The 19,334-nt window shown below is 43.3% G+C and overlaps 1 protein-coding gene across 4 annotated transcripts in view; it reads right to left on the reverse strand.

The window, feature by feature from the left end:
- dlg2 (discs, large homolog 2 (Drosophila)) overlaps nucleotides 1–19,334 on the reverse strand; it is a 154,240-nt gene that overhangs the window by 22,105 nt on the left and 112,801 nt on the right. For all 4 annotated transcript variants that reach the window (XM_087846994.1, XM_087846993.1, XM_087846992.1 and 1 more), the window contains 2 exons: nucleotides 10,643–10,799; nucleotides 849–951 (listed from right to left, as the gene is read on the reverse strand). In XM_087846994.1, the coding sequence (XP_087703120.1) occupies nucleotides 849–951; nucleotides 10,643–10,799 (260 nt within the window). The remainder of the gene's footprint in view (nucleotides 1–848; nucleotides 952–10,642; nucleotides 10,800–19,334) is intronic.

Consider the following 19,334-nt stretch of genomic DNA (forward strand, 5'->3'; position numbering starts at 1 on the left):
AGCTTCCCACTTAGCACTGAGGTCTGGATTGTGTTGAAGGCACTGGAGAAATAAAAAAACATGACTCTCACAATGCAACTGGTTCTCTCCAGATGACAGAAGACCCGATGCAGCAGGTAGGTGACAGCGTCATCCACCTCGAAGTTCGGCAGCCTCGTATAACCAGGCCTTTGGCCTCTGACAGCTCATTCTTCGCCTTCATGTACACTTTGATGTTCGGTGGCACACTACTTCTTATCCCCTGCGTATGTAGGTGATGGCGGTCTGTAAGTCGCCTTCAGTTGCAGTGTCTCTTTAATGCTCTGCATTCAGCTTGGAGATGCTGGAATGCCCTGTATCACAGTGGCTATGTAGCAATCTGCCCGAGCCTGTGGGCTACGCGACAACGTATTGGCAATGTCATTCGAGACTCAAGATTCAAAGTGTTTATTGAAATGCGATTTCTTCTGTACACATGACAATAAACACTTTGAATCTTGAATGACAAACGTTTTGCCAGGGACATAGACGACCTCCGGCTTGTACCTCATGATATCTTGTAGACACCTCAATGAAACCTTGAGTATAACAACCAAACACCAACCATGAATGAAAAGAAAAGTTTTTGTGTTATCATTCATATGGTCTGAAAAATGGTTAGGAAATCATAAATTCTGCCAGGGCATGTGAACTTAGGAGCACAACTGTACATAAGGAGGTCATCACTTGGCCCAATTATAGCCAATTTACTTAGAGGCCCGCAAAGATCTATTTAAGCATTGTCCTGTGTAGGTTTGTGATTAATAAGGCATTTACACCACATGATTGGTGTGCTTGTAAAGTGCATTAACCTTTTTCAGCTGACTTACCTTCAGGTCTGTACTGAGCAATGATGGTGACCACTTGTCCTGCTCCTTTTAGGGCTGCAGCTGCTTGTTCATGTGTGGCTCCTTGTAGGTCAATGCCATTGACCTATTTTAACAACAAAGTTGAATTATTTTATTACAGTTTGCTTTACTGCATATTGTGTATTGACCTGCAATACAAAAAAGTGTACTTTATTTCACCTCAGTGTTAATGCATGGTGTCCATTAATAGGAGGACAATTCAGCTTCAGATTTAGTTTAACCCATTTATCAATTTTATTGTGAATTTTTCCAAATGACAATTGTCAAAGCCCTTAATTAAAATTAAAGCTGAAAGTTTTCACTATTTTTCATCCCCTCAAATGGGGTGGGGTTGTGGGGAGGAGAGAGGTATGAGTGTATGATCCTCAAGCTTGGGTCCTCCTGAGGTCAAAGGTTCTATGGAGTACCTCAGCTGTTCCTACTACTGACGCAGACCACTGATGTTGTGGGCTGAAAGTGCTGGAGCCCTCTTCCAGTTCTGGGGTTACAGCTCCTACTACTCCTACTACCACTTGGACCATTCTGGATTTTATGTTCCACAATTGCACCAATTGTTCATTCAGCCCCTGGTACTTCTCTGTTTTCTCATGCTCTTTCTTCCTGCTGTTGCTAAAACCAAAACTACAGTCTTGTGTTCCTTTTTAACCACCACAATATCTGGTTGGCTGGCCTGTATACTGCTTCATCAACCAAACTAGTTTTTTGGTCATTTGGTGTTATTTCCAATGCCCATTTGAAACCTGGATCCTCTGTAGCTGGGTACCAAGACAATATATCCTAGGAAGATCTACTAGATGATATGAATGCAGCACTCTGGACAATACCTACTGTGACCATAACCAGCTGATCTACACTACGGCAGCAGTGGTCAGTGAGATGCTTGGCTATCTGTTGAACATGGAGAAGGAGACTTGAAGCCAAAATCAAGGTAGCATGGAGGGAGGTTAGCCAACTATTGGAGCTGCAGAAAGGTGCAATGAAGAAGGTGCCTAAGAAGTACAACAAACTGTCTCATACCACAGGCCGTGGAAACTGCCAAACAAAGACTCACAGTCTTGGCCAGCTGCTTTAAGGGGTACACCAGACAGATCGAAGGCAGGAGAATAAACCAGCTGTTCTCCACAGAACCAGCCAAGTGGCAGGGGAACAGTTTGAGAACAGCACCACCAAGGCTGGAGACGGCGCAATACTGGAAGAGCATGTGGGAGAAGGACACAACCCATAACAGCAATGCTCAGTGGCTAGTGGATCTGAGGGCAGATCACAGCGACCTCCCTGAACAGGGTCCAGTCACCATCACAGTGGCAGACATCCAAGAAAGGGTCTCCAGTATGAGGAGTTGGACAGCACCAGGCCCCGACATGGTTCACGCCTACAGGCTGAAAAGCTGACTGCACTCCACGAGCGTCTGGCAGCACAAATGAACAAGCTGCTAATAGATCAGCCACACCCAGAATGGCAAACTGAAGACCGGACAGTGATGATCACCAAGAAGTTACCTGTCCCATCCAACTACCGGCCAGTAACCTGCCTCAGTACCACTCAGTACAAGCTCCTGTCAGGCATTATAGCGTCTAAGATGAACAGGCACATTGCTCAATACATGAGTGGGGCACAGAAAGGGATTAGCAAGAATACTAGACATGCAAAACACCAACTACTGGTAGACCGAGCAGTCAGCCAAGACTGCAAGACTAGGCAGACCAAGCAGCCTCCAGTGCACAGGGCACTGCCTGGATTGATTATAAGAAGGCCTATGATTCAATGCCCCACACCTGGATCCTGGAATGCCTAGACCTATACAAGATCAACAGGACCCTAAGAGCCTTCATCAGGAACTCAATGGGGATGTGGTGTACAACACTAACTTCCAACTTCAAGCCCATAGCACAAGTCACCATCAAGTGCGGGATCTACCAACGAGACGCTCTGCCCCCACTATTATTATTATTGTTATTTTGAGTCTTCATGGCAGCTGTAAGCGTCTCCAAGGTCTTAACAATGCAGCTTTCGTTGTGAGAAGTCGCGCCTCGTCCAATCGTTTCAATCCCAGCGTGCAGCCTTGTGGGGATTTGAACAGCCGGTTCCACTTTCTTAATTCTCCGATAAGCCAGGGCCAAGCCAGCTCCGATCAGCAAGAACCCTGTTATCATGGTTCCGAATAGGTAGATATCTTCAGCGTCCTCGATAGACAGTCCCGCCAGGCACACGATCCTCCATTTCTGCCACCCGTCCATCGTGTATCCGGCAGGGAAAGTCCCTCCAGGGCACTCGGGCTCTCCCGAGCCCAGACTTCTCGTTGAGAAAAGGGTGTCAATAGCATTCAGAGACCAGTTGATCAAATCCATAATTCTCTTTAGGTTTTAGAGAACGACTGTGAGAGAGTGTTGCAGGGAAAGTAATACACATGAGACAAGACAAGGACACAGAGGCTAAGCAGGGAAGATAAGGGGAAGGAGGAGAGGAGAAAAGTGCGACTGCCTTCGCCGAGAGCTAAACGATCATTAACAAGACTGGCTACAGATACTACGGAACGGAGCAGTTGTCAGCCACCTCCTGTACATGGATGACATCAAGCTGTATGCCAAGAGTGAACGAGACATCGATTCACTGATCCACACCACCAGGATATACAGCAATGAGATTGGAATGTCTTTCAAACTGGAGAAGTGTAGTCGGATGATAATAAAGAGAGAAAAGGTAGTCAGAACTGAGTGGATCAAACTACCAGAAGGCAACATTGCAGACACAGAGGTTACAGGCTACAAGTAACTGAGGATCCCACAGGCAAATGGGAACCATGAAGAGGTTGCTAGGAAAGCTGCAACCACAAAGTACCTGCAGAGGGTAAAGCAAGTCCTGACAAGTCAGCTAAACCAGGGGTGTCAAACTCAAACACACAGTGGGCCAAAATTCAAAACTGGAACAAAGTCGCGGGCTAACATTAATATTTATTGAAAAAAACACTTCCTCCAGATATGAGAATGAATCTTTTCTTATGGACTCAAACAAGTTTTGCTGAAAAACTGAATATGGAACAAGCAAAGCTTAATGCTAAACAATATATATATTAGCTGTGTAATACCAGTAGGCCAGCTCTAATAGTAATTTGGTATGGCTTCGCGGGCCAAATGTAATTAGGCTGCGGGCCAGAGTTTGACACCTATGAGCTAAACGGTAAAAACAAGATCCAGGCTATCAACACCTACGTCCTGCCTGTGGTCAGGTACCCTGCTGGGATAATAAGTTGACCAAAGGAGGAGATAGAAGCCACTGACAACAAGACAAGGAAACTACTGACCATGCATGGAGGGTTTCACCCCAAGTCCAGAACCCTGAGGCTGTACGCTAAGTGTAAGGCAGGAGTACAGGGACTGGTGAGTATCAGTACCACGGTCCAGGATGAGACAAAGGAAATCCACAAGTACATCAGGAAGATCGCTCCAACCGACCGCGTGTTTAGTGAATACCTCAGCCAGCAGAAACACAGGAAAGAGGAGGAACCATCATGGAAGCACAGGCCCCTGCACGGTATGTACCACCGACAGATAGAGGAGGTGGCTGAAATCCTACCAGTGGCTGGACAAAGCTGGACTGAAAGACAGCACAGAGGCACTAATCATGGCAGCACAAGAACAAGCTCTGAGCACAAGATCCATAGAGGCTGGGGTCTATCACACCAGGCAAGACCCCAGGTGCAGGCTGTGTAAAGATGCTCCAGAGACAATCCAGCACATAATAGCAGGGTGCAAGATGCTAGCAGGCAGGGCATACATGGAACGCCATAACCAAGTGGCCGGCATAGTGTACAGGAACATCTGTGCCGAGTATAACTTGGAAGTCCCGAGGTCAAAATGGGAGACGCCCCCAAGGATGGCGGGGAATGACCGAGCTAAGATTCGGTGGGACTTCCAGAGTGGCTAACCAACCGGACATAGTAGTGTTGGACAAGCAGAGGAATGTGGACATCGTGATAGACATTGTGAAAGTGAATGACAGCAACATCAGGAAGAAGGAACACGAGAAGCTTGAGAAGTACCAAGGTCTCAGAGAAGAGCTGGAGAAGATGTGGAGGGTGAAGATAACAGTGGTCCCAGTGGTAATCGGAGCACTAGGGGTGAGTGGGGAATTTTTATATTTTTCTTGTCTTTTTTCTCATCTTGTCTGTTCTGGTAAATAATCTCTTAAAATCCAGAATAATCTTCTTTGTCTTTGTGGTGTTCAGACTGTGTCGGTCTGCCTCCTGAAGTTGACAATACGCTGGATACCCTACCAAAGGTTATTATGGGAGAGTTGATTTTTTATGCTCCAATTTTCCTGATTCCGCTCTTCAGGTCAGCTCTGGCAGCACTATATACTTCCCCGAAAGTGGAATTGTGGGCTTTGGGGACACGTTTGACAGCTTACAGGACCTTTGATTGGGAAACACACAGGTACATTTTTCTGCTGCTACATTTCCCACACAGAAGTTGATGGATAGAACAGCTTCTGTATGAACACTCAAGTCCTTATTGCCAAAGACACTTGACTCAGAGGAATTGTGCTGCTTCTGTGTATACGTCTTTGGATGTATTCAGGGGAGAGGATCACAGAGAAGTGGTCAGACCAGCCTCTGTGTGGGAGATAACACACTCTGTGTTTTATGCTTGTATAAACTTTTCCCCTCTGGTCACACATCTTACATGCTGGTAAAATCTAGGCAGGACAGACTCTAGGTTTGCCTGATAAAAATCACCCGCAGTAATATGTGTGCCGTTGGGTCCACTGTAGTAGTGTTTGTATGGTGTCTGCCAATAACGAGAGACATGTGCTAGTGTTAGCATTGAGTGGAATGTAAAAAGCTGTTATTTGTCAGCATTTTGAGTTTAACTTTGTATTCTTGATTCTTTCCTTGGCATTATGAAGAAGATAAAAGTTCAAGTTTTATATGGTTTAATCTTGGTTTTAGTTCTTTTTATGTCTTTGAGTTTACTTGTGTTTCTGGTTGATGGTTTCTTGTCAGTTAGGTTCCTTTTGTGTCTTATCCCGGTGTCTCCTGTGAGAGTCTGTGTCTGTGTGTTTGTTTCTCCTGACTCTGCTTTTCCTGTTTTATTTTGATAGTCCCTGTCTCATGTGCCTTGGGTTCAGTTTTGTTCCCCCTGTCTAAATTTTGGGACAGATTTCTCCTCCCCTATCATAAAGGATGGTCAAGTGTATCCTATGCTACAGGAAGCACTCAAGCTTCATTATCGTGTCGTCCCTCAATACTGTTCTCCCTTGTTCCCTGGTTTTCTCTGCGATCCTAGTTTGTATTCCTGGTCCACTACATCTAAATGCTTTCTATTTAGCAGTCACACACAGTATGTTGCCCCAGGATGCTTACCGGCCTTTTAAACTTATATATAAGTTCACCAGGGAGAATATGAAAAATAAAAAGTCTAGCCTTCTTAGGCTGTGAAATTTCCACCAGTAATGGGGGACATATGAAGTCAGTGTGTACAGTAAACACTGACTAATATTTAAGGTTAGATTCCCATCATCCACTGGAGCATATAGTGTCATCAGGACACTACAACACAGAGCAAACAGCTTCCCCACAGACACAGCAGCCATGGAAGCGGAGGAACGTTATATCAAAAAGGCCCTGAGTAAAAATAATTATCATAGATGGACATTTGTCAAAGCTGGGAAAGCACCTAAAAAATCTCCAGGCAATCTAGGAGAAAAGAAGGACAGCTGCTGCCTAAGCAAAAATCCTTATTGATCCCTTCAGTGTCAGGAGTATCGGAATAGCTGAGAAGCATTTTCTCAAAAGGCAGCACCTCTGTTGTTTTCAAACCTCAAACAACACTACCACAAAAATTGGTACCCTGGCACAAAAAATGCAACGTTTAAATGAACAGAATGAGACAGCCTTTAAGATAGCTACAAGAGACTGTTGTTCATTCAGGACAGTAAACCTGAGCTTCAGGTGATTGGGGGAGATCAAGACTGTCTTCCTCTTTTTTTTAAATTGCAAACTGTGGTCCAGTTGTTAGCAGAGGGAGGGAAGGCAAAGGACTGTAACTTCTAGAGATGCCGGTTTGGCAAAGGACTCATTGGATTGAGTTTCCTGGACACAATTTCCCTGAACAATGGATTGACATAGGATCATGATCCTTTAAGCCTTGAAGCTGGTAAAAATAGTAACAAGTTCAGGGTAAGGTGTAAAGGTAACGATACATCATCTTTTAGACTGGATTTACTCCATTATTCTGCCCCATGTATATCCATCATGTATTTAATGAGCTGTATGTCTTCGTCTGAAATCCCCACCTTTCGTTGCTACATAAAACAAAGTAGCGATGGTTTAGAAAATGTAGTTTTCAGACCAGGAGTGACATGTTTAGCTGGATGTTCTCCTTAAATTGTCTGAGTGGTGTCCAAAAAACGATGTGGGCTTCAAAGATAATTGGCAAACCTTCTGGAGGAAACCTGGTCTTGTTAGGAGAGACGGCATCCATCCCACTTTGGATGGAGCAGCTCTCATTTCTAGAAATCTGGTCAAATTTAAACCCCCCAAAACCCATCTCCATAGAGACTGTGTCAGCTCCCAAACAGACAAAAAACAAACAAAAAACCAGCAACAAACAACTTAAACATAAACAATCACAAAGAAAGAACAATACAGTATCCACATCTGAACCGAAGAGTAAAACGGTGAAATGTGGATTATTAAATATTAGGTCTCTCTCCTCCAAGTCTCTGTTAGTACATGACTTAATAATTGATCAACAAATTGATTTACTCTGCCTTACAGAAACCTGGTTGCAGCAGGATGATTATGTTAGTTTAAATGAATCAACACCCCCGAGTCATTCTAACTACCAGAAATCTTGAAGCACAGGCCGAGGGGGCGGTGTGGCAGCAATTTTTCACACCAGTCTATTAATCAACCAAAGACCCAAACAGACTTTTAATTCATTTGAAAGCCTGATGCTTAGCCTCGTCCACCCCAGCTGTGAAACTCAGAAACCAGTCTTACTTGTTATCATCTATCGTCCACCTGGGCCTTACACAGAGTTTCTGTCTGATTTCTCAGACTTTATATCTAATTTAGTTCTGAGCTCAGATAAAATAATTATTGTGGGTGATTTTAACATCCATGTAGATGCTAAAAATGACAGCCTCAACATGGCATTTAATCTGTTATTAGACTCAACCTGGTTCTGCTGGAGGTTTCTTCCTGTTAAAAGAGAGTTTTTCCTTCCCACTGTCACCAAAGTGCTTGCTCATAGGGGGTCATGTGATTGTTGGGTTTTTCTCTGTATCTATTACTTTAGGGTCTACCTTATAATATAAAGCACCTTGAGGCGACTGTTGTTGTGATTTGGTGTATAAATAAAAATGAATTGAACTGAATTCAATGGAAATGTGAATTCTGCAACATTAATTATTTTGATTTAAATTTAAATGTGTAAAACTAAATATGAGTGCTGTCAATAGATAAAAAAAATTAACTAATTAATCTCACAATTTTAATCGCAATGAATCGCAGTTACTTGATCAAAAGCCTGGTTGCAATTACATTTTTTCAACTTTATATTTAAGCTTGTAAAATACATTTATGCAATATAATGAAGTATAAACACAAAGAATGTTAAATGCTTAAATTCAAAGAGAATTTGAATAGTTTTCTTCAGTCTTTTAGCACAGGCTAAACTATATACTATTAGGTAAGTATAAACTAATATATAATTATATCAAACTGCTGTCAAACAAAATATTTAAAATGTTTAATCAGATTCATCACAGGGTTACTTTGGATTAATTTTGATTAATCACGATTAAATATAATTTTTATTCAATATTAATCGCATTTCATTTTGCATGAGCAAACAGACTCGAGAAAAGCCGTTTGTTGCAATCCACTTGGCGATTGTGTCAGTCGATGTGTCCGAGGCCGACTTACTGAGTCCGTGATGCTCCGTGAGTGGTTTGTCCAAGCTGGGTGACGCGTTAGCCAAAGTGCTAGCAGCATCCTGGCTAACGTATGCTTCACGTCAATGTGATCTTTTAAGCTGGAAGTGCTTCGGTGAAAATTCCTTCTTGTACAACGTGCATAAGACTTTATGTCGGTTGACTGTTCCGTCTTCTTGTTTTTTTAATACTCAAATTTCCCATCGAGAGGCCGATGTGCGTTTATCATCTTCCATATTGAATTGATTGGTTCAGCTGCCCGTCACTACCAGATCAACTGCCCATTTGTGCGAAGGTAACTCTGCTTGGCCAAACTGCCCGAAATGATGCGTTAACAGAAACATTTTAGGGATTTTGAGTCATTCTGCACCCAAGATGCGTTAATTGCGTTAAAAATTTTAATCGTGTTGACCATGATGGCGGATTAATTTGCGTTAACGCGTTAATTTTGACGGCACTACTAAATACTTATTTTTAAAATCACTGTAGTTTTAAAAGAGATGTTTTCCATTCTTATTTGATTTCAGCTGCCAAGCTGCTTCTGCTTCCTTTTGTTTAGAAGTTTAATCACGATCCACCACTAACGTGACAGATCGGGACGATTGACCGATGGTTCTGGACTCTGGGTTTTAAAGCAGCCATGCTGTTGGTTTAGCAGAGCCTTTTGTAAAGGAGATTGTCTGGATGGCAGCAAATGTTCAACATGTTTAATATAAAAAGTATCTTCACAGATGTGCAAGTTTTTTGCACAGCTGGATGTTTCCCTTCCTTGTTAGCTCAGAAAACACACGTTCAATCATTTCCACAAAGAGTTAAAAGTCATCTTAGTCTACAAATAGGATAAGACCCTTTAGAAGTTTTATTTTTATTTTGGATGGCAGTTTTTTTTTTATTGTAGATGCATCAAACGGCTCTTTCCTGACAGTAGTTTTCAGAGACACGCCATGACTAGATGGTTATACATGTTTATTTGATTAAATCTCTGCATTCTTTGCAAATTTAGATTTAAAAACAATGTTTTAAAACAACTTGCAGACACAATCTTAACCCCTTCTCCTTCTTTCCTTCTGAAAGGCTTAGCCTCTATGTAATGCTATTTTTTACCCCTAATCCTCCCATGCTGCCGAATAACCTAATTATCTGTGAGATGTTCTGCTGGGTGTTTTCTTAGTATTAGACAAATTAGCAGTCCTTTACTGTCCCTTTCCCAGCTTTTGCTGGCAATGAATGAAATTTCTGTTTTGTCATTAATTATTAATTATTTTAACAATTAAAGCAATAAAGATGAAAAACACTAGTTTTGTATTTATAGCTGTCAATTACAAATGCACATATTTAACAGATTTAATTAAAAAAGCCTGCTAATAAACTATGACACACAGCACCTATCTGTGATCATACTGGAGCAATACTGCAGAAGATAAATCTAGGCCACCTGAACTATTGCACACTTTATCATTGTCCTTGGAACACACACATCTAACAAACGTCAGCCTGTACTTGTGTGAGCATTACAAAGAGATTCAGACTGCAACAAATAAAAACAGCTTTCCATATTTATTCAGATTTGTTTGTAAGCAGTTCGCATATTCAGTTCAATTCGGTCTATAAAAACCTGAATACAGCTGCCTCAGGATGCTTTATACTGTAAAGACCCTCAAATAGGGCTGCTATTGAGCTGTGAAGGTTTTTCATAATGAATTAAACTGCAGGTGACATCAGAATTTCTACATCAATAATTTCAGTAAAACGTAAACATATTTTGAAACGTTACTATGTGTAAATCTCTGTGGGTATAGTGGCTCTTGCATACTCACTGATAAAATCTGGTCACCTCGCCTCAGTTCTCCACTCAAGTCAGCGGGTCCTCCCGCAAGGATGAAAGAGACAAAGATGCCCTCACCATCTTCACCACCTACGATGTTGAAGCCCAAGCCCGTGGTACTCTTGTGGAGCACAACCTTCCTGGGTTCCCTGTGCAGACAGTTTAAATAATACATAAGCTCAGGGGAGTCAGTAGGTCTCAGCATCTTCAGCTCAGAAAGAAGACTAAAAGGTGGACAACAACTGCTCGAGTGAAGCTTTGTGCAGCTCAGTGACTGCCAGAGCTCCACAGGGGGATAGTGCTCTACTTAGATCACTTGTCCCAATTTAGCGCTGACGAAAAAGGAGCCTCATCGTATTACACACTTTCACACACTGGTTTGCTTGCTCTTTTGCTCCATCTGTCACAAACTTACAGACACTCGAATATACTAATGTATCTCAAAATATTTGAAGATTATGAGTACTGAATCTAAGGAGCTTGGAAAGAAAAGCGTCTGGACTTCTTTAAGTGGCTTGAAGATGTTTCACCTCTCATCCGAGAAGCTTCTTCAGTTCTAGTCCAGACGCTTTTCTTTCCAAGTTCCTTAGACTACGATGACCTGGATGACTGACAACCTTCACAGACAAGAATACTGAATATTGACGGTTGTCAAAATGATCATCGTTAATACCCTTCACAGGTATGGTAATCCACAGAGGGTCGCTGCTGAAAATGTTGGCTGTCTACAGAGTGCTGCATCAAAGCTTATTATTATAAAGTTAAAGTTGAGGGAAAACGTAGGAAAAAGTGCACATTATTAATTGATCACAACCAGTTCAAGAAACTGGCAGGTCTGTGTTAACACAGCTGAGAGAGTAAAAGGTCTAAACATCCAGCTTCATGTGATTATAAATGTGATTAAAAGTGATGCCCTCTTATGTGATGAGAAGGATTTTAAATTATATTCTGGTTTTAGCAGAAAACCAATTAGGACAAGCCAGTATAGGAGAAGTATATGCTCTATTTCTAGCCCTAGTCAATATTCTTGGGGCAGCATTCAGGAACTGCTACTGCGCAAGTGAAAGTAAGCATTCTGCACATTTGTTTATTATGCATATTCAGGGACATATCCTGGTCAGAAACGACTCTGCACGTCATGTCTTTAAGACATTCCTGCAGTTTAACTCATTGGTGTGTGTTATCTGGCTTCATGGACAGATAGAGCTGGGTGTCATCTGCATAGCAGTGTAAATGTATGCTATGTCTTCTAATGATGCTGCCTAAGGGAAGCATGTATAATGTAAACAGAATTGGTCCTAGCACTGAACCCTGTGGAACTCCATAATTAACCTCAGTGTGTGAAGAGGACTCTCCATTTACATGCACAAACTGGAGTCTATTAGATAGATATGATACAAACCACTGCAGTGCAATACCTGTAATACCTACAGCATGTTCTAATCGCTCTAATAGGATATTATGGTCGACAGTATCGAACGCTGCACTGAGGTCTAGCAGGACAAGCACAGAGATGAGTCCACTGTCAGAGGCCATAAGAAGATCATTTGTAACCTTCACTAAAGCTGTTTCTGTGCTGTGATGAGCTCTGAAACCTGACTGAAACTCTTCAAATAAACCATTCCTCTGCAGATGATCTGTTAGCTGTTTGACAACTACTCTTTCAAGGATGTTTGATATGAAAGGAAGGTTGGAGATTGGCCTATAATTAGCTAAGACTGCTGGGTCTAGAGATGCTTTTTGAGTAAAGGTTTAACTGCAGCCACCTTGAAGGCCTGTGGTACATAGCCGATTATTAGAGATAGGTTGATCATATTTAAGATCGAAGAATTAATTAATGGCAGGACTTCTTTGAGCAGTTTTGTAGGAATGGGGTCTAAAAGACACGTTGATGGTTTGGAGGAAGTAATTATTGAAGTTAACTCAGAAAGATCAATTGCAATGAAAGAGTGTTGTGGAAGTTTTCCATTAAATAAAGCCTGCAGACATGTTTGTGTTTGTAATGTGACAAAATGTGGGAAAGTTCAAGGGGGCCGAATACTTTTGCAACCCACTGAAAATTTGTTTTATGTCTTGTGCTTGTATGATTATGTAAACTGCTTGCTTTTATGCTGCTTTTATTATTCTGCTGTGTACAGCTTTAAAAAAATGTATTATTATTATTATTATTATTATTATTGAGGCTGTCATTTTTAGCATCTAGATGGATGTTAAAATCACCCACAATTATCTGAGCTGAGCACTAAATCAGATAAAAGTCTGAGAAATCAGACAGAAACACAGGTGGGCAACAGAATAAAACTGTTTTGGGTAATTTAATAAATCGGGCCAGAAACGAGAGCTGCTCCATTCATAGTGCAATGGATTCCTTTCTCCTAACATCAATAATCTATAAAGCCGGACAACCAGCAACTTAAGGAGAACATGCAGCGAAAGAAAAGTCCGACATTGTTTCCGGAAAGGTTGCACACGATTCAGTATTCATGTTAGTGAACTCAGATTGATGGAACCATGTGTCACTACTGCTTGAATGATGATTTTCTGTAATTTGCCTTCATCTTCATTGCTGCTCAGGCCCCTGGAACACAGTTCACTGTGGACACATCTCCAGCTCAGTGACTCTGACCTCCACCGGTGATAATGGGCTTCATTTAGTACAGTATCAGTAATTACTAACGCAGTAACTAAACATCTTACATACTGAGCAGAAAGAGCAGGGACAGGTTTAGAGGCCATGCAGAGGGAAACACTATGACATATTGAAAACACTGTATACTTTTTACCACAAAAGCAGGGATATTATGATGTCATAGTAATTTTACCCTACCAATCAGTAGGGTAAAATTACTCATGTGTAGCATTTATACACCTATAACAACCACACTTTATGCACAAAATGAATATTATCACGTTTCCTGGCAAACACCAAGCAAATAATCTATGTTGACTTTTATATTACAGAGCATGACCTAAATATTGCAGGAGATCAACAAAAATTGGCTAATTTTTAATTCAACCAGCCCCTTATTTATCATCTTTCATATACACAAGATTGACCACAGTTACTCCTGTCAGCATCATTGAGTAAATTGCTTTGACAACAGCAGGAAAAGACATAACAATACTACAGCACTGGTTACAAAATTACAATACAGTAATTACAATCTGGAACAGATTCCAGATTTTCATCAGGATGATGATGAAATAATGGATACAGGATACATGATAGTTAGAGGAAGATCGTATTCGGACAGAATAAAATGTTGTCCATGGTTATTAGTGGAGTTTGCATAACATGCAGCGTGTTTCAGCTGTTCTGCCTCTTATTTGTTTAATAGTGTTCTCTACCAAACATATGGAGCAAACATATTGGTTGAATGGTGCGATGTACAGGCTTCCAAACTGTTCGAGCTGACAGGGAAAGCTCTGCAATTAACAACCCACCAGTTGTTAACAACATAACCTTCTGCACTAGCTCCACTGTCCCAGCTCAGACTCTCTGCTACCCAAATAACAAGCCATGGGCGACTAATGACATCAAAGACCTCCTCAATAACAAGGGGATGTTTTTCAGAGTGAGAAATAAAGTTGAGCTGAGAATGGGATTATTGAGTGGCAAGATCAGAGAAACTAAGAACAATAATAGGAGAAAGCTAGAGCAGAAACTCCAGCAAAACAGCAGAGAGGTCTGGAGTGTCATTAAGGGTTCACTGGATTCGAACCATCCAATCGAAGAGAAGCTGCTGGGAGACAGAGCCAGTGACTTGAATTTGTTCTTCAACTGATTTGATACTGCAGTTAATGCTCAGCTCCTGCTGACTTACCTGTGGCGAGCCTGCAGTCCACAGCCACACCACTCTCTCTCCCTTTCTCTCCTTACTGCACCTCCAGTGAAAAACCTGACACCTCTCCTCCACCCATCACTTTCACGTACAACCACGTTCAGAAACACTATACTCAGGTAAGTATGCATGACCAGACAGGATGAGTCCCAGCACAAGTACACACTGCAATAGTCCCACTCTCTTAATATCTCTTAATACAGAGGGGCACCTAAATGTTTACATCAAATAGATGATAACCTGCATAGGTGTGTTTTCTTTTTACGTAGTTTGTCCTCTGTAGAGAAGAAGTATGACAGTGATGACGAAACACTCCTAGCCGTTAAACTAGCCCTGGAAGAAGGGAGGCATTGACTCAAGAGGGCAGAGCAGTTATCACTGTAGAGGAGATGGTAAATGGTAAATGGCCTGTATTTATATAGCGCTTTACTAGTCCCTAAGGACCCCAAAGCACTTTACATATCCAGTCATCCACCCATTCACACACTGGTGATGGCAGCTACATTGTAGCCACAGCCACCCTGGGGCGCACTGACAGAGGCGAGGCTGCCGGACACTGGCGCCACCGGGCCCTCTGACCACCACCAGTAGGCAACGGGTGAAGTGTCTTGCCCAAGGACACAACGACCGAGACTGTCCGAGCCGGGGCTCGAACCGGCAACCTTCCTATTACAAGGCGAACTCCCAACTCTTGAACCACGATCACCCACACTCAGGAGAGTGTAACTATTGCACTGTGCATTAGATGGAGGAGTTGTACAGGGAGATAACCACATGGAGATAACATCTGCCTTTCTGACATCACCTTAATAGAGTCCAGCTCCATCCTCACAAGATCACTGGCCTTGCGGATCCGTTTATTAAGTCTGTTGGCATTTGCAACCCTCTCCATGCAACAGCAGTCTACATCTACCCTCTGGACTGAAAGAGGCGTCACTGGTTTCCTGGTCCTCCTCAAGTCTACAGTCAGTTCTTTGTCTTGGTCACATTGAGCTGCAGATGATTCTGCTTGCACCGTGTTATAAAGGAGTCAACCACAGCCCGGTACTCTGTCTCTTCACCTTCACTGCTGCATCCAACCACAGCAGAGTCATGAGAAAACTTCTGAAAATGGCAGGTTTCTTTGCAGTGGTGAAGTCTGTGGCTTAGAGGACTTGTGGTGTCCCTGTGTTGCTGATCAGCTTGTCAGACACACAATGTTGAGGACACACATATCATCAGTCTTTTAAGACGTCAGTAATCCTGGGAACCACTGGGATGTCGCATCTTTGGTACAGGAACGAGGCCTGACATCTTCCACAGCACTGGGACCCTCTGCAGACTCAGACTCATCATGAACAGTTTATGAAAGACTCCATAAAGCTGGGGGGCACAGGCCTTGAAGACACAGGGACTCACCCTGTCTGGTCCAGCAGACGTGCCTGCACCCATATGTTCTGGACACAAGAGAGGGGCTGAGCTGTCAACTTATCACCGCCGGGTGGTGAGTTGGATCAGTTGGCGGGGGAGGATGCTGGACAAACCTGGCACATCAAATATATAGTAAGGCCAGGCAGAGGCCCCGGTCCAAATGGACCATGCTCAGCACCTCGACTGCCGAACCCCCTCACTGAGTTGCAGCCGCAAGGTGGTTGGTGCCTGTTGTGGTGGTAATGCCCAAACCAAATGGTGGACACCAGAGGTGAAGGGAGCCACAAGGCTGAAGAAGGAGTCCTTCCGGGCTTGGCTAATCTGTGGGACTTCAGAGGCAGCTGATAGGTACCAACAGGCGGCTCAGGCAGTGGCTGAAGCAAAAACTAGTGGTGTGAGAGGACTTCAAAGAGGCCATGGAAAAAGACTTTCGGACTGCCTTGAAGAGATCCTGGCAAACCGTCAGGTGACTCAGGAGGGGAAAGTGGTGTTCTACATGCACTGTGTATAGACTGGGTGGAGCACTGCTGACTTCAACTTTGAAAATTGTCGGGTGGTGGAAGGAATACCTCAAGGACCTCCTTTATCCCACCGGCATGTCTTCTGTGGAGGAAGCAGAGTCTGGGGGCAAGGAGGACGACTCTTCAATCTCCAGAGGTTAGGTCACTGAGGCAATTACCTCCTTGGCTGCAGGGCCCCTGGGGTGGATGAGGTTCACCCTGAGTTCCTGTGGTCTCTGGATGTTGTAGGTCTTGACTGACACACCTGTGAAGACTTGCGTGGAGATCAGGGCGGTACCTCTGAATGGGAACCACCACCCCAGTCTGCAAATCTTTAAGAAGAGGGACTGGAGGGTGTATTCCAACTATAGGGGATCACACTCCTCAGCCTTCCTGGGAAAGTTTATGCCAGGGCGCCGGAAAGGAGAGTTTGTCCGTTAGTCAAACCTCGGAAACAGGAGGAACAATGTGGTTTTCGTCCTGGTCATGGATCACTGGACCAGCTCTTTATCTTCTCGAGGATACTTGAGGGCGTATGGGAGTTTGTCCAACCAGTCTACATGTGTCTGTTGGACTTGGAAAAGGCATTCAACCGTGTCTCTCGGAGCGTCAGTGGTGGGAGATGCTTCGGGAGTATGAGGTGTCTGGGACATTGCTATGGGCCATTCGATCTTTATACTGTTGCAAGAGCTTGGTCTGCATATCCGGCAATAAGTTTGACTTTTTTCCGGTAGGTGATGGACTCTGCCAGGGCTGCCCTTTGTCACCGATTCTGTTCATAATTTTTATGGACCAAATTTGTAGGCATAACCAAGTGGTGGAAGGCTTGAGTGGCCTCAGAATCTCATCTCTGCTTTTCGCAGATGATGTGGTTCTGGTGACTTCATCAGGTGATAGCCTACAGCTCGCACTGGAACGGTTCACAGCCATTCAGCCAAGTGTGAAGCAGTGGAAAAGAGAATCAGCACCTAAATCTGAGGCTATGGTCCTCAGCCGGAAAAGGGCGGAGTGCATCTCTGGGTCTTGTTCACGAGTGACCAGAGAAGGAAAGTCAACAGCCAGATTGGTGCTTCGTCTGCAGTGATGCGGACGCTGTACTGGTCCGTCATGGTAAAGAGAGAGCTGAGTGTAAAAAGCAAAGCTCTCTCTTTACCAGTCGCTCTACGTCCCTACCCTCAGCTATGGTCACGAGCTGTGGGTAGTGACTGGAAGAAGGACATAACACATACAAGTAGCAGAAATGAGCTTCCTTCGAAGGGTGGCTGGCCTCTCTTTTAAGCCGGGCAGACACTGTGCGATTTTTTTCAGTCATGTTATTCAGCTCCTGCTCAAACTGTACGATTGAATCACAGGGTTAGAAGTTCGTAGGTCACGATGCAGGTCTCACACTATACGGCCCGATGCTCTGATGCCACCTGAGTGCTCACACTGTGCATCTATAATATGAAGCTTATAACACAAAATCTGTCTCTCCCTCTCTGTCTTTCACTCACACTCACACACACCATCAACTTTGCTAAATCGCTAATAAAAAACATTGACCAGGCAGGTGCAATTCAGCAGCAATGTCCATCCAGCTCCATCGCTTGTGTCCAGATCACTCTGCACTGCCATGCTGCTCCATCTTTTTCCATTTCTGTGTTTGTCCATGTGCAGCATGACGGTTGCGTTGACACCCTCATGAGGGGCGACAGGATTTTCTTGCGACGATACGATTGCTGATCGGGAGCTGGTCGTGAGGTGTTAATCGCTTCTCGTTACCCCATGTATATTACACGATGATGCACAACTCACGATTAAGGCGAAACTCAGGCCGATCCCTAAAACGACTGAATAATCATCTCTGAATGGGCCAAAAATTGCACAGTGTATGCCCACCTTAAGAGATCATTCAGCCATCTGAAGTGGCTCAAAGTAGAGCCGCTGCTCCTCCACATCAAAAGGAGCCTGTTCAGGTGTTTTGGGCACCTGACAAGCTTCATTTACAGATATAAATGGGCATTACCTGCATAGTAATAAAAATGTATGCCATGTCTTCAAATTATACTGCCAAAGGGAAGCATGTATAGTAGTGGTGCAGCGGATCACGGTTGATCCGTAATCCGAACCGTGGAGTGGGGGTCTACCTTACAATATAAAGCGCCTTGAGGCGACTGTTGTTGTGATTTGGTGCTTTATAAATAAAATTGAATTGAATTGAATTGAGTGGTAGATACAAAGACCTATACTGCCCCATATTGAACCATATATTTTTTTAATAATTGCATGGAATTAATCTTGAGTTGAATGTTTTTAACAGGCAAAAAATACTTCAATACGTAAATGTTTTGTCTTTTTTCTTTTTTTGCTGATCGGAAAATTGATCCAATCCGTGACTTAAAACTGTGATCTGATTCAATTCAATTCAATTCAATTTTATTTATATAGCGCCAAATCACAACAAAAGACGCCTCAAGGCGCTTCATAGATACAGAGAAAAACCCAACAATCATATGACCCCCTATGAGCAGCACTTTGGCGACAGTGGGAAGGAAAAACTCCCTTTTAACAGGAAGAAACCTCCAGCAGAACCAGGCTCAGGGAGGGGCGGGGCCATCTGCTGTGATTGGTTGGGGTGAGAGAAGGAAGACAGGATAAAGACATGCTGTGGAAGAGAGACAGAGGTTAATAACAGATATGATTCAATGCAGAGAGGTCTGTTAATACATAGTGAGTGAGAAAGATGACTGGAAAGGAAAAACTCAATGCATCATGGGAATCCCCGGCAGCCTACATCTATTGCAGCATAACTAAGGGAGGATTCAGGGTCACCTGGTCCAGCCCTAACTATGTGCTTTAGCAAAAAGGAAAGTTTGAAGCCTAATCTTGAAAGTAGAGATAGTGTCTGTCTCCTGAATCCAAACTGGAAGCTGGTTCCACAGAAGAGGGGCCT

The sequence above is a fragment of the Neolamprologus brichardi genome, chromosome 10 (genome assembly GCF_056152115.1).
Source record: "Neolamprologus brichardi isolate AB-2024 chromosome 10, ASM5615211v1, whole genome shotgun sequence".
NCBI lineage: Eukaryota > Metazoa > Chordata > Actinopteri > Cichliformes > Cichlidae > Neolamprologus > Neolamprologus brichardi.